Here is a 14,610-nt window from a genome sequence, read left to right as displayed (position 1 = left end):
GGACCCAGGATTAGTTAGAGGTATCCTATGCGCCCCACCCCACCCCCAGTATTAGCCAGGCTACACCCAGGCTAAAACCTTGTGGACTCCCTCCTGGTAGCTGTGGTAGGTATGGCCCTTATCTGTAATCTATCTAAAATACTCACAGGCTCAGCCCTCAACTGACTTTCCTGCCCACTGTGGACTTTTTCAGAGGCATCTAGATGGCATCCACCCAGCCCTGGTAGCCTCACATCCACTCTACATCCAGTACATCCTTTGACCAGGGCCTTCCTCTAGGTCCCAGATTCTCTGAATTGCTAACTAGTCAGGTAATCCACCGGCGCTCGCCAGTTGTAATACTCGGGTCTATTGGTCAACTTGTCTGGGCAAGTGTACCCACTTATTAAACCAAATACTAGTCCAGCATGACTCTGTACGTGTCACATAGCTGTGATGAAAGTCCACAAGCCATAAAGAAGATTGTCCTTGAATGCAGGCAGTTGAAAGGCCTGAAGAGCAGAACACTTCAGAAAAAGAAACTTTGCCACAAAATGACAACTTTCTCTGTTGCCTACAACTCCAGCCTGCACCCTCCAGCCTGCACCCTCCAGCCTGCACCCTCCAGATTGTATGCTCCAGCCTGCGCCCTGCAGCCCGCACCCTCCAGCCCGCACCCTCCAGCCTGCACCCTCCAGATTGCATGCTCCAGCCTGCACCCTCCAGCCCGCACCCTCCAGCCTGCACCCTCTAGATTGCATGCTCCAGCCTGCACCCTGCAGCCCGCACCCTCCAGCCCGCACCCTCCAGCCCGCACCCTCCAGCCTGCACCCTCCAGATTGCATGCTCCAGCCTGCACCCTGCAGCCTGCACCCCGCAGCCTGCACCCCGCAGCCTGCACCCTCCAGCCCGCACCCTCCAGCTTGCACCCTCCAGCTTGCACCCTCCAGCTTGCACCCTCCAGCTTGCACCCTCCAGCCTGCACCCTGCACCCTGCACCCTCCAGCTCACATCTCTGCTTGCTACTAGATAGGAAGCATCCCGCCTATGGCTTTACTTCATGGACAATCATTTATTCCTTTCTTGATGCTGTCATAGTATTTTTCCCCTGCCTTGCTGCTGTGCCTCATCTATTGCAAATAAAATCTGGTACACTTATTTCTCCTAGAACCTGGGGCCCCTGAGGTCATATTGAGCCTGAACTTACTGAACTGTAGACTATCCCCCAAAGGAACTTTAAAATAATGGGCATACTTCCGGCAAAAAGGCAAATGCTACAGACTGAGACCTACTGTGGGCCAGCCACCTGCTCTAGCTACTGGAGGTTCAGAGATGGAGAATAGCTAGGTTCCTCTACCAGCCTTCAAAGTGTGGCCAGGAGCCATCATCATGGCTATGGCAGCCCACTGGATGGGAGGTGAACTCACATTGGTCATGCCACTGATAGAAGAGGTTATGATCTTCACAGTATCCATGGTTACTTTGTGGACCATCTTCTCTTCCAAGTCCCTCTGATAAAAGCATTCCCGGCGGTTTGTCTAGAAGACAGAACCAAGGCATTGCTGCAGGTGGGACTGTCCATGGTCTCAGGGGTAGTCTACTTTGCTCCCTGCCCAGACACTGGGTCCTGGGATGTTAAGGGCTGTGCCTGGGCCTCGTGCCTGGGAGACTGCACAAGTCCAGTCCATACCGGCAGGGTAACTATGAAGCCACACAGGTCCGAATAGGTACTCAGCAAGCTGTTCTTTGCTCAACAGTTGGTAATCCATTTCTAAAGTGCAGCTGTCTCATGGGGTGAGTGTTGGGGCCACTCACCAGCTTGTAGGTAGATAAGGTGAGCTGCACAGACACATATTTCAGACCCCAGCCTTTGATCTTTTCCTGGAAGCCTGACAGAACCAGCTGGCCAATGATTCGTAGAATGGCCATCCGTACCTGTGGGGGCAGGGTGGGGACAGCTGAGAAGGGCCAGGCTTCAGTGTGGAGATCTGCATCTAATAATCTTATGACACGGAGACACCCGGGAACTGTGGGTGCTCTTGCTTGGAAGGGATTCCAGAGGGTACCTGGCTACTCTCCATTCTGGCCATCACCCCTTTCCTCATAGTAGAACATCATTCTACAGTTTTCCCACGTGAGTGCCTCGGTTGGGCCCTTCATGGACATCTTCATCCCATTCAAACATTAGTGGCTTGGTCTTAGCAGCCTCAGTTGGCAAACCCATTTTCCCCTCTTGTCTCCCTCAGGTACACAGTAAAACACACTATGGTAGGGGTTTTACCTACCAAAAATTATGGAACTAGTAATTTTTCTCACATCTATGTGGCTTCCAGATTTTGAAGACAGCTCTGTTTAAATCTATTCCCAACACACATGCCCCACGCTCCTTAGAGCGTCTGTGGTCATCTCTTTCCTGGCACTGCTTTCCCAGCCCGAGCAGCAGTCCAAGATAGCCGTGGCTGCCCTGCAGCCCAGGAGTGTGGTATTTAGCTAGCTGAGGCTGTGTTGGGAAGAATGTCCTCCAGTTACTTTTCTCACAAGCAGTAAAAACTACCACACAAACTCTTGTGTGTCCACTGACCTTTCCTCCCTGCAAGGCAGAGTCTGAGCACACTGCTTTGAAAATCCCTGGTCCTGGGTAAGGAGCGTCTCAGCGGCAGACTGGAAGCTCCCACTGGCTCAACTTTGCCTTGTCTTCACTCAGGACTATTCCATCTGAGGCCTCCACCCTCAGCCCTAGCTACCCTGGCAAGGTCCCCTTCCTATTACCTTGGACCGAGTATCAGAAAGAGTGTTCTTGACCACCCGGATGGCCAGGTAGATGGTCTTGATGTTCATTTTGGGGTCTGAAAGAGAAGGACCAGCCTGGGGAACTATGGCTCATGAAGACATCAGGTGTCTCGTCCCTGACATACCACATTCAGTTCCCTCCCACAGACCACAGTCTTAGGCACGCTCATGGTTCTCCCCGAACACAGCCTTCTCTTCCCATAACCACATTCACACCCATGCATGCGCGTGTGGAGGTCAGAGATGCATGCCCAATGTCTACCTCTATCGCTCTCTACCTTATTGGGTGGTTTTTTTTTTGTTGTTGTTGTAGGTTTTTTTTTTTTTTTTTTTTTTTTTTTAACAGGATCTCTCACTGAACTTTGAGTTAAGTTCCGCTAAGCTGGCTGACTAATGAGTTCCAGGTATCCACTTGTTTTGGACCGCCATCCCCCAGTGTGGGTTACAAACATAAGCTGCTACAGTCAGCTTTTTACAGGAGTGTTGTGTTTTGGAACAATCTTTTTGTACACTGTAAAAATGTGTTGCTCTCATTGGTTTTAATAAAGAGCTATATGACCAACAGCTAGGCAGGAGTAGGTGGGACTTGAAGACAGGGGAGAGCTCGCTGGGATCAAGAAGGGTGTAGTCACCAGGAGATGCAGGGAGAAGCAGGATGAATAGGCCATGCTGAAGAAAGGTACGGCTACATGGCAGAATGTAGATAAGAAATATGGGTTAATTTAAGTTGTAAAAGCTAGTTAGCAACAAGCCTAAGCTATGTGCCAAGCATTTACAATTAATATTAAGTCTCTATGTGGCTACTTAGTAGATGGCTAATGGGACAGAAAAGTCTGCCTACAGTGTTGGGGGGTCTGAGCTAATTAGTAATAAGCCTAAGCTATAGGCCGATCATTTACTGTTAATATTAAGTCTCTTTGTGGCTATTTGTTAGATGGGTAGTGGGACAGAAAAGTCTGCCTACAGTGTTGGAGGTCTGAACACAGGTAGTCATGCTTGGATGACAAGCACTTTACCCATGGAGCCATTGCCCCAGTCTCCATCTAGACTACTCTAATGTTTTACTTTAGTGCAATGATTTAATGAATATCTTAGTCCAATTATCTTTAGGTAATTATTGCCTTGAGACAACTGTCAAAAAGACTGTTAAACCCAAAGTTTGGTCCCTATCCAACTAAGCACCCAGAATTGTTTAGCAATTTGAACCCATTACTGAAGTGTGAGGAGCTGGTTTCTCGTGGCCCCTGGCTAGTAAGAAGCAAATCCAGTCCCCAAACAATTTGTGTAATAATGGTTTGATTGGTTATTTTGTTTTTATTTTATGTGTGTGAGCATTTTGCCTGAATGAATGTCTGCACATGGTGCATACCTGGTGCCTGCAAAGGTCAGAAGAGGGTATTGAAGGTAAATGTTAAGTCTGTGGACTTGGGCTATACCTGTAAGGTTGGGGCCAACATTACAGCCAGCCTCCAAGAGAATTAGAGGTCAGCTGCAGGATTTGGGCTAACTGTGAAAATCAAGCTCAGAGGGCTGAGATATGGAAGGGCCACAGTGCTAGTTATTTCAAGGTTGAGAAATACAAAGCAATCAAGAGACTTGGCACACCCAACAGTGACTACAGAAATAGGACAGGAGCCAGTGTCTCAGACAAAAGTGTTACTACCTCTCCCCTACACTCTGCCCATGGTGCCTGTCCACTCCAGCTGGCTCACCATCTGCGCTCACCACTGCCCTGATGAGGGCCAGTGTCCCCACACGGATAGCCTCCTTGCTCATCTCCACCTGGCTGAAGAAGAACTTCATCAGCTCCTTGGGGTAGGAGCGGGCTGCAGGGCAGAAGGAACAGTCAGTCAGAGATGATGGGCTCTGCCTCAATTCCTGCATTCAGCAAGGGGCTGGGCCTCCCCAGGTCCCTGCAGACCTCACCCAGGGCTATGAAACAGTGCACAATCTCCATCAGGTTTTGACTGCTGAACTGCTGCTGAGCCGGGGCTTTGGTGCACACCTAGGGAGTAGTGTGCAGGGAGAGTTAGGGGCTTGCAGGGCATTGGCCACATGGGCAGTCCAGGCAGATGTGCCTGCATGCCAGCAGGATACAGTGGGCAGAGGAAAACCACGTCCTGCACAGTTTCCTGCTGACTGCCTTGGGGGATGGCCTCAATGTCCTCACCTGGACATGCAGCTCTGTGAAAATGGGGTGTAGCAGCATCGGAGGGATGGGGGTGTTGGTGGTGACTGATGCTTCTAGAATCTGCCTCAAGACCTGCAAAAGGGGTGGGCAGAAGGCTGCAGGTGACTGTTCCCCTCTGGTTCCTTGCTACTTGGCAGGCCACTGAGTTACGATACAGGTTCCCCAGGCCCATCCCAACCCCACTCTGGAGGACTGGTTGCAGTGTCTTGGTTTCTCCCAGAAGGACTGGATCTGACCCTACATTCCCACCAGCCCTGGATGACTCCTATGCCCAATAAACTTTGAGTGTGCTCTGGGCCACTGAGAAGGTATTTAAGGATCTTTCTACCTCTCTTGTTCACTGGTGTATGTGTGTGTGTGTGTGTGTGTGTGTGTGTGTGTGTGTGTGACTCTAAGTCTATTCTTCATCCACAGTGTTATTTACAGGTGTTATTCCTTTGATCTGTCCTGTTTGTTTCTGCTCCTTGTTTTTACAGTAAAGGCCTGTGTCCTGCCCATTTGTTCCATATTTCATTGTGCCCCAGCCCAGGCCAGGCCTCCACTCAGAACCTGCAAAATCTCTGTTGGGTCCTAGAATTGCACAAATACCAAAATAAAAACCAGAAGCAACATTTCTTTAAAAAAAAAAAAATCATAGGAAAAGAAAATCTGACTAGCCAGGGCTGCAGAGAATAATTTGACTCTGTAGCCCCGAGGAAGGGCTCCAAGCTGCTTTTTATAGCCAAAGGTTATAGACAGGGCAGAGTAGATATTGGGATTTACGGCATTTCGGATGTCTCAGTGTCTTAGGACTTGAGTTAGCACTCTCTGAGCGCTTCTGAGATGGAGGGGGATCAGGATTTATGACTTCTGATTACAGGGAGTTAGTTTAAAATGTTTACACAGTCATGGGTTCATTTAAAATGTCGTTCCCATGCATGGGAGAATGCAGAGAAAAGGGTCAAAGAGGCCATCTGTCCTAAGACACTCAGAAGTATGTGTATAGGCTACAAGTGTACAGTTTTGTTTATTCCTGGGCTCTTCAGTTTCCACTTCATGCAAGTTAGAGGCTGTGGAAGCTTCAAAACTCATCCCACCCAGAGCTCTAGGCTGTGCCCTTTACTTAGAAATAAGTCTCTTTGGGTATAACTGTTTAAGGGTCTAAACAGACCAAGGGTCTTAGTTACAGTGACCCTAAAAGTCTAAAGAAAAGCCATGTCCCATCCCCCATGGACCCTTTGAGCTCCTTCAACCAGGAATGATAGCTTATCTGTGATAATATCATGTTCCCCAGTGCTGTGTAGGGCACAGGCGTTGGGCCTGTTGGCACCCTCTGGACTCGTGAAGATCAGGGTTTCTTCAGTTTGGCCCTCACCTGTGTGATGAAGAGGGCCTCCAGGCCTCCCTGAAACTCAGCCAGCAGCAGGGGAATATAGTCATACACCTGTTCCCGCAGGTCATCGTTGGGCAGGAGAAGGCTCAGCATGGGCCTTAGAGACTTGATGACCCCCAGTTTCACCTGCATAGAAAGTGAGGTCCCAGAGTCTTGGCCCCAGAGTCACAGCAAGGCCAGGGTCTTAGCCACTCAAACACTCTCCAGCATCACACAGTGCCCAGGCCACACCCTAAAGCCCCACTGTGGTTAATGCAGTGGGGCCAGACTATCAGATGTGGGTCCCACTTGTAAGTCAATTGACCTTGGCAGGTGCTAAACCTCTCTGTGACTTAATTTCCTTGTTTGTAAAGTGGTCTTGCCTCAGAGAGTTGGTATGAACACGGTGTTCATAGACAAGACATCCAAAGGTCGCCTGGAATGGAGCAAGTGCCCTCAGGTCTCCAGACCTCATCTGAAAGCTCTCTGTGGACCGTGGCCAAGGTCTAGCCTTTAGAGCAAGCCTCCAGAGCCCACTCCATCCAGCATCCACAGAGTCCCAGGGTCTCTGGTGCTCCAGGAAAGAGGCTGAACCCGGAAGCCCTGCAGCACCTTGTGGAGAATGTGACTCAGGGAATGCAGGGGACTCTGAGCACAGCAGGTCTCACCTCAAGGTCCTGGTGGCGCAGCCACACTGTCACAAAGTATCGGTACACTGGGAAGAGCTTCACAGCAAACTGGTCCTCGGTCATCACCGGGTACAGGCTGTCTTCCAGGTGCCGCAGGTAAAACTGCACGGTCTCACAGAAGGTCTCCATGGCTGCCAGCAGCAGGACAAGCAGGTCGGACCAGAGGGGGAGGGGTTGGAGTCACTCCTTCAGTGTTCACCTTTGGATTACTGAGCCCCTCCTCTTTGCTCTGCTCACTACGCTCAGCCCCCGATTCTGTATGTCCATGTAATCACTGGGCACACAGGTATGCCTACACCCTTCCTCTTGGGGCTGCAGAGTCAGAGGGGGGGCCACCATCTCATGACTTCAATAAGGCCAGAGGCAAACACGCAGCACCTTCTTTTCCTTAGGCATCAGGGGTTTGGGGCCCCAGCTAGTGTCAAATAACCAAATCACAGGGCCAGATGACCAGATGTACATAGCCTCCAAGGACTTCACCCGTCAAGCCCAGCAGGGAATCTACCCTCCTGCCTGTTCCTACACTGTCAGTCACCCTTCTCTGAAATGCTTAAGCACAGAGCAAGCTACACTGAGTCACAGCTATGACCATGGTCTTCTAAAGTGTACCTACAAGCCTCAGCCACCTGCCTCCAAGGGATCAGACCACAGGCTGTACTGGTTAGGTTTTATCAGCTTAACACAAGCTGGAGTCATCAGGAAGAGGGGACCTCAAATGATAAAATGCCTCCATCAGATTGGCCTGTAGGCAAGTGTGTGTGTGTGTGTGTGTGTGTGTGTGTGTGTGTGTGTGTGTAGGGGGGCACATTTTCTTGATTAACAATTGATATGGGAGGGCCCAGCCCATTATGGGAGGTGTCACCCTGGGGCAGGTGGTCCTTGGTTGTATAAGAAAGCAGGCTTGGGTTGGGGATTAGCTCAGGGGTAGAGTGCTTGTCAAGTGCAAGGCCCTGGGTTCGATCCTCAGCTCAACAAAAAAAAAAAAAAAGAAAAAAGAAAAGAAAGAAAGAAAGCAGGCTGAGCAATTCATGGGGAACAAGCTAATAAGCATCTTCTTCCATGGCCTCTACTTCAGTTTTGCCTCCATGTTCCTGCCCTGACTTCCCTTCACAATGGACAGCAAGTTGCATGCTGAAATAAACCCTTTCCTCCTCAAGTGACTTTTGGCCATGGTGTTTACCACAGCAACAGAAACCAAATGGTGTGAACCAATCAAAGTAAGAGACTGAGCAGCCACCAGGGTGGGAAACAACACGCCTCACATTCAACACACCCTCTTCCCATCCCACACCCCCTTCCTCCCGCTTGACCGACAGGCCCAAAGGGGACACGCACCACTGCAGATCACCTGGCGCATCTTGGCTTCGTTGGCAAGTCTCAACATCGTGAATATGGTAGCCAAGGTAATGCCCATGTACGGCATGAACTCAAACACTGGAGGACATTGAGAGGCCACAGGGGAAAGGTGAGAAGGGAGAAGGCAGAGAGGGTGACCCTGCCACCTACCGCCTTCAGACAGTCTACCAGGAAACCCTTTGTTGTGGCTGAGATGACAGGAAATAGGCTGAGGTCAGTCATGGCTAAAAAGAGTGAATTTCAAACAAGGGCAGGGAAAAGCATGAGAGGAGGGACAGGGAAGAGTGGAGAGACAGAGGAGGGGACAGATGCAGAAAGAAAGGGAGGGTCCTGGCCAGGGAGCATGTCTGCTCACCGGCATATGAAGATCCAGTGTTGTCTGTTTTTGGATGGATGATGGCAGATGTGGTGGGGATCCACAGAGAAATACAGCAGACGGGACTTACAGACATGGGGGGTGTCCCGTGGTGGACCCCAGAATCTAGACCCATCCCTCCCTTCAAACCTGGCCCCTTCACTCAAGATGAGAGCACTCTTCCATACTTCCTCAGATTCTACATTAAAATTGTGTTTCTAATATTGAACTAATTCTCCACTCACCTCCCTAGTTGGGTCCCACTTTCCAGGTCTTTTAGTGTTAGTATCTGTAGGCCTAGGTCCTGTGCCCCTGGACCATCTGGTTGCTACCTCATTTTCTCCTCAGCTCCCAGCCAGGCTTCCATTCCCAACATGCCAGGCAATGTTCCCCCTCCTCCAACTGTCCCCTCTAAAGAAGTGGCCATGTGGTACCTTGGCCTTCTCTGGACTACAGGTGGCTCTGACTTACAGTGGTCTGACTTACAGCGATGCAGATGCTATGTGCTCTCTGTAGAGGCCTTGCTTCCACCTTTGATGTTGGACCTTTTCCTATAAATGATGTAGACACCCCTCCTCCACAGCCCTAAGCAACCTGCCCCTATAGAGAAAGACTACGCTCAGCCCACCGTATGGCTAAGCCAGGATGTTGGCACGTCAAATGGGCTCAGTGCATCTTAACTAAGGATATTTTCATCTTTCTTGGGTCCATCCAAGTGTAGTCCCATTGAGGAGCATCTGTACTGCTTTTCTCACAGACCCTGATACCACCCTGAGGTGCTCTTGAGATGCCTCTTAAGATGCTGCTACACTGGGGCTTCTCCAGGCTGGGTCCCTCTTATTCTCTGAGTGACAGTAGCTTTGAAACCCACCTGCAAGCCAAAGCCACAGAAAGGCCACAGCCAGACCTGATCTCTGACCTCTTCAGACAGAAACTGAATTCCCTCCTGGCCTCTCCGTTGATCTCAAAACCAGATCATTCCTTTGAACACTCAAACTTGCTCCTTGTATTTCCAGTCTTGGGAGTGATTCTCTATACCCCAGTGCCAGATCCCTTCACTGCTCTATTCAGAGCAGTGACACGTCCTATCAACAAGGGCCCACTCACAGCTGTCTACTACCTAGTGACTATGTCCCAGCCGAAGCACTGCCCTCTCCCACTGGGTTCCTCCCGTCCCTTTTCCATCTACACAGAGGCCAGAGTTTTTCCCCTGGAACCTGAATTCCACTGGATACTGCAGCTTAGAAACCTTTGCTATCTTACTGTACCTTTAATGAAGCCTAGAGTCCTGGGGATACTGGTTCTGCCTGCATCCCTCACTTAATGCCCAGATCCTTACTCTGTACTTCTTCATCCTTCAGAGAAACCAAGTTCGTTCTTGCCCCATATCCTTTGCACATGGTGTTCTCTTCCATCATGTTCTCTACACACACGTCTTTCTCCCATCTTCCAGTCTCAGCTAGAATATGACTATCTCACTAAGAGCCCGCCCCTTTGCTGGTCTCAAAGAGCCAACTTGACGGCCCTCTTCATATCTGTCATCTCGTAAATGTTTCTTTTCTCGTTTCCTAGCTTGTGGACCCATAACCACATGTGTGCCACAGGAAACACATGTGTTTTCCTCCATCACTGGGACCCAGCATCCACCACAGGCATATCTGGGCCAAGAGCTCAGTGTCTTTTTGTAGGTGGACAGAAGAAGGAGAAAATAAACTGAGAAATGGAGGAAGAGAGAGACAGAAAATAGTGTGTGTGTGTGTGTGTGTGTGTGTGTGTGTGTGTGTGTGTGTGTGTGTGTGAGAGAGAGAGAGAGAGAGAGAGAGAGAGAGAGAACAAAGAAAGGGAGAATGAGAAACACCGAAATGGAATCTTAGTGGTGAGAACTAGGCATAGACGGCATAGATGGGAGTCACAGAGGAAGAGAAACAGAGGGGTAGAGCCAGAAACAGATAAACTGAAGAGCGGGGGGGGGGGGTGGGGTTGAGGGGAGGGCTCCTAGGCCAACCTGAACTGGCCAGGGATTGGGGTAGGGATCTCAGATCCTTACCATTGCCATTGGCCAGCTTGGCCAAGGTGACAATGACAAACTCGTCAGTGAGGTTGAGGGGCTTGAGATGATGCTGCAGTTCATACATGACCAAGCTGAAGTGGTTTCGGGACAGAGCCACCAGAGTCTCACTGGCCACCTCAGCTGCCTCGAAACCCTCCATCTGCAGGGGACAAGGGAGACACCACTACCACCCTCCTGGCTCCCTAAGGCTCAGGCTGTCTCAGTCCCACGAGACAGCCTGGGCCAGGCTTAGCTGAAGTCCAGGTCCTGGGCCTGCAGAAGGAAGGCATGGTGGAATCCAGCCCCACTACCTCTGTGGTATCTCTCATCTGCTTGGAGGCGATGGCCACCAGCCTTTGTATGCAGCGCTCCTCCATCTCTCCTTCCTGTTGGATGATCTCCTGCAGGATGTTGTAGATGTTCACCTTGCGCTGGGTAGAAATCTGGAAGCAAGCATGACAGGTGACAGGAGGGACAGAGCCTACCCCCCCCCCCAGCAGCACTGGCCACTTCCAGCCCTGCCTCTCCAGTCCTTCCCAAATTGTGCACTCCTCGCCCCTAAGATGTCCACATTCTTTCTCTTGGCTCAGTCAATATTCAGCCAGGCAGGTGTCATATGGTCAACACACAATGTCTTTCACACACTAAACACTGTCAGGCTTGAGAGCCAAAGGGCAAGCAAGCTCACCCTGCCCTTGCCCTGGTCAAGGACTGAAGATAGGAAACATTTTTCTTTCTCTCCTGAAACTTCTATGTAGGCAGCATTTAGTACCACATCAGGTGACCTGGTTTAGGATGGGTTGGACAGATGGCTTTTGTGCCCAAGACCATATCTGGATAATTACATTTGAGAATGACTTTTTGTGTGCATGTAGGGGAAGGGCATGTGTGCATGTGTGCATATGTGCGTGAATGTGTATGGAGACCAAGGGGACAGCCTTAGGTGTTGTTCTTCAAATGCTGTTCACTTTGTTTTTGTTTGTTTGTTGTTTTTTTAAACAGTATCTCTCACTGGCCTGGAGCTTGCCATGTAGGCAAGACTCGCCTCTCCATCCAGACCCTCTCCTGATTGCTGAGATTATAAATTCACACCACCATGCCAAGCTTTTTTTTTTTTTTTTAAATGTGAGTTCTGAGGATTAAACTTAGGCCCCTGTGTTTGCAACGCAAGCACTGGCTGAGCTTTCTTGCCAGCCTGATGGCCCGTGTTCAATCAGGTATGATGAGCCAGTCGTAAGGAATCAGGGTGATTTTTATGCAGCTTCCTGAGTCTAGGTGTTGGACTCTGAACACAGAGAAACAATGAGATCATAGTAACTGCTCAGTAAGTACTTCATGGCTCTAGATCTCAGCCATGAAGTCCTCAGCTTTTATAATTATTATCATTGTCCCTTAAATAGCCTTTTGAGACATTTTCCTAAGTGTCCCTGGCCCACAAACCTTTCAAAACCAAGATATAATGCAATTTGCACATCATACATAAAGAGCATGAAAAGACAGGTAAATAATCGTGTTTTCTTTCCTGTGCCTTCTGATGCTCTGAGATCTGGGGATGACTAATAATATAGAGCCCGCCCCTCCCAGCAGTAGCCAGCTCCTAGAATTAGTTCACTGGTTGCCTGCATGCATGCCTTTTGAGGTAGAAAACAAAATCTATGATAGACTGAGTTGGATTCCCTCAAAATCTGTATGTTGATGTAATACAGTTAAATGGCTTTTGGAAAAGGGCCTTTGGGAGGCAGTTGGGAATTATTGAGATCAGAAGGGTGGGGCCCTAATCCGGATGGATTGATGTCTGTTTGGAGAAACTGGTGCTCCCACCTCCATACATAGAAGATAAACCATAAAGATGGTGTCAGACAGCTGTCAGAAAGCCAGAGTGTCAGCAGAAGCCTGATCTGTGGGTACCTTGGCTATGGCCTTCTAGGATGCAGAACTGAACTGAAAGAAAATATATTTCTGGTGCTTCACCACACCAATTATGGTCCTCTGACAACCTAAGCAGATGGCAACACCAGCTAATCCTGAGACCAGTGTCCCCAGCCAGGTGGCTCCCAATCCTGCCACACCAGACACAGAGATGCCTCTCAATCATGAAATCCCTAACCCCAATGGCCCCAAGGAATGAGAGTCTCTTTTGTCACCCATCTCTGGATCATGGCCCCTAACATTGTGTCCATGGTGGTTGAAAAGGTGTGCTGAATGGTAGGTGGACTCCCAGGCATCTAAAAGTACCTGGACTAAGAAGAGGTGTTGAGGGGAGGGTGTCCTTACCTCTGGCACCTGCAGGCAGCGGATGAGAGCATTCATCACCACACAGGGCTCGGTGGTAGCCTTCTCTGTGATTATCACTGAAGCCAAGGTCTTCCGCATGTCCAGGCCTGGCCCTATGGTGTCTGTCTTTGCTGATTCACTGTCCATGATGTTCAGGAGGTTGGTGACTTGGAAGAATGTACCTGATACAAAGATGGTATAGGTGTGATGTTGAGTGGCTAAGAGGGACCAGTGATATGGTGATGTGATTGACTTCCTTACCATCATCCTCTTGCTCTAGAGGTCCAAGATGCTCTGTTTCCCCCAACACATCTTCATTCAACTCAGTGGCTACTTCTTCCATGTCTCCTCGAGCTCCTTCCAGATGAATGAGATAAATACTCAGCATAGCAATACTCCCTTGGATGACCTCCCATGAGTTCACAGGCTTTTTGAAATTCTCCCTTCAGTTTGGACAGCACCTGAGCTCTATTTGAACCAATAGAATAAGGCAACGGGAACAGGATGTCCCATCTTGACTGGGCTATATTAGATGCAGTGTTTGTAGGAAGTCCCACCTTTGAATTGGTGGCATTGTTGGCAAAGGTGATGGGACTTGACCTCCAGGGTCACATTATTCACATGGGACTCTTCACAGACTAGAAAAAGATACTTTGCCACCATTGAAAGGGAAGAGCTGTGATGCATGCTGCCTATGGTATGAAACTGGGGTTACCAGTCCTGTAACTACAGGAACTGAATTCTGGCAGCAATCACATGCACTAGGAAGAAGTCCTTAAACTCCAGAAAGGAAAGTAGTCCTGCTAACAACTTGGCTGAAACCTCTAAGGCCATGAACAGTAGACCCAGGCAAGCCACACCCAGATTCCTGCCCACACAGAAACTGGCCATTAAGGAGTTATACTTTGTCTCACAGCAAGAGATTAATTCATATGCTTGGAAAAGAAGGACCCTCCTGCTTCTCTGGATATTAGAAATTTGGGACTACAGAACTCAACCTGTTCACTAACTTCAAGGGCTGTTCAACACCCACAATTTCTTAATGAGTGACAAGCCAGCCCAGATCTCTACATGAAGGACTAAAGCTCCCACATTCTTTCTTCTCCAGCTCCAGTTCCTCAACCTTCAACTCCAAATAGCTTTTTAGAGGATTCCCAGGACCTAAATACTGGCCTTGTCTCGAAGTCCTCTTCTGGGTAGAACAAAAATGTTGGCTGAGGAAGATCTCTGCTCTTTGTCTAATGTGCACCAGTGAAAATATGACCAGTGACAGGACCCGCTAGCCACCGCAGAGTGTGAGGCTCCTCCATGGTAATCCTCATGAGGAACAGGACTCCTGGCAGGACAGGAAGTTTCATTAGAACCATCACCGTTAGATCCCAGACCCTTGGAACTTTGAGATCCAACTGCCTCCCTGGGGCGCTATCAACCAGAGCTTTGGTCTAAAATCAAAGCTCCACATCAACTTGCCATTAAACGTGTCTGTACCCAGAGGTGTGTGCTGATGTATGGTGGCCTGTTTGGGAAAGGAAAATCATTAGTGGGGGTTATAACCAGGTATCAAAGAGGTTGAGG

The 14,610-nt window shown here is 49.5% G+C and overlaps 1 protein-coding gene across 1 annotated transcript in view; it reads right to left on the bottom strand.

The window, feature by feature from the left end:
- Mroh2a (maestro heat like repeat family member 2A) overlaps positions 1–14,405 on the bottom strand; it is a 39,815-nt gene extending 25,410 nt beyond the window's left edge. The window contains exons 1-14 of the mRNA XM_036173754.1: positions 14,197–14,405; positions 13,297–13,392; positions 13,036–13,217; positions 11,073–11,204; positions 10,759–10,921; positions 8,336–8,434; positions 6,980–7,131; positions 6,315–6,458; positions 4,940–5,032; positions 4,696–4,774; positions 4,482–4,595; positions 2,749–2,825; positions 1,795–1,914; positions 1,407–1,517 (exon numbers count right to left, since the gene is read on the bottom strand). Coding sequence (XP_036029647.1) covers positions 1,407–1,517; positions 1,795–1,914; positions 2,749–2,825; positions 4,482–4,595; positions 4,696–4,774; positions 4,940–5,032; positions 6,315–6,458; positions 6,980–7,131; positions 8,336–8,434; positions 10,759–10,921; positions 11,073–11,204; positions 13,036–13,217; positions 13,297–13,378 — 1,548 coding nt within the window. The 5' untranslated portion in view covers positions 13,379–13,392; positions 14,197–14,405. The remainder of the gene's footprint in view (positions 1–1,406; positions 1,518–1,794; positions 1,915–2,748; positions 2,826–4,481; positions 4,596–4,695; positions 4,775–4,939; positions 5,033–6,314; positions 6,459–6,979; positions 7,132–8,335; positions 8,435–10,758; positions 10,922–11,072; positions 11,205–13,035; positions 13,218–13,296; positions 13,393–14,196) is intronic.
- Between the last annotated feature and the right edge of the window lie 205 nt (positions 14,406–14,610).

Source organism: Onychomys torridus, chromosome 23, assembly GCF_903995425.1.
Source record: "Onychomys torridus chromosome 23, mOncTor1.1, whole genome shotgun sequence".
NCBI lineage: Eukaryota > Metazoa > Chordata > Mammalia > Rodentia > Cricetidae > Onychomys > Onychomys torridus.
This window is presented reverse-complemented; position numbering and strand designations above follow the sequence as displayed.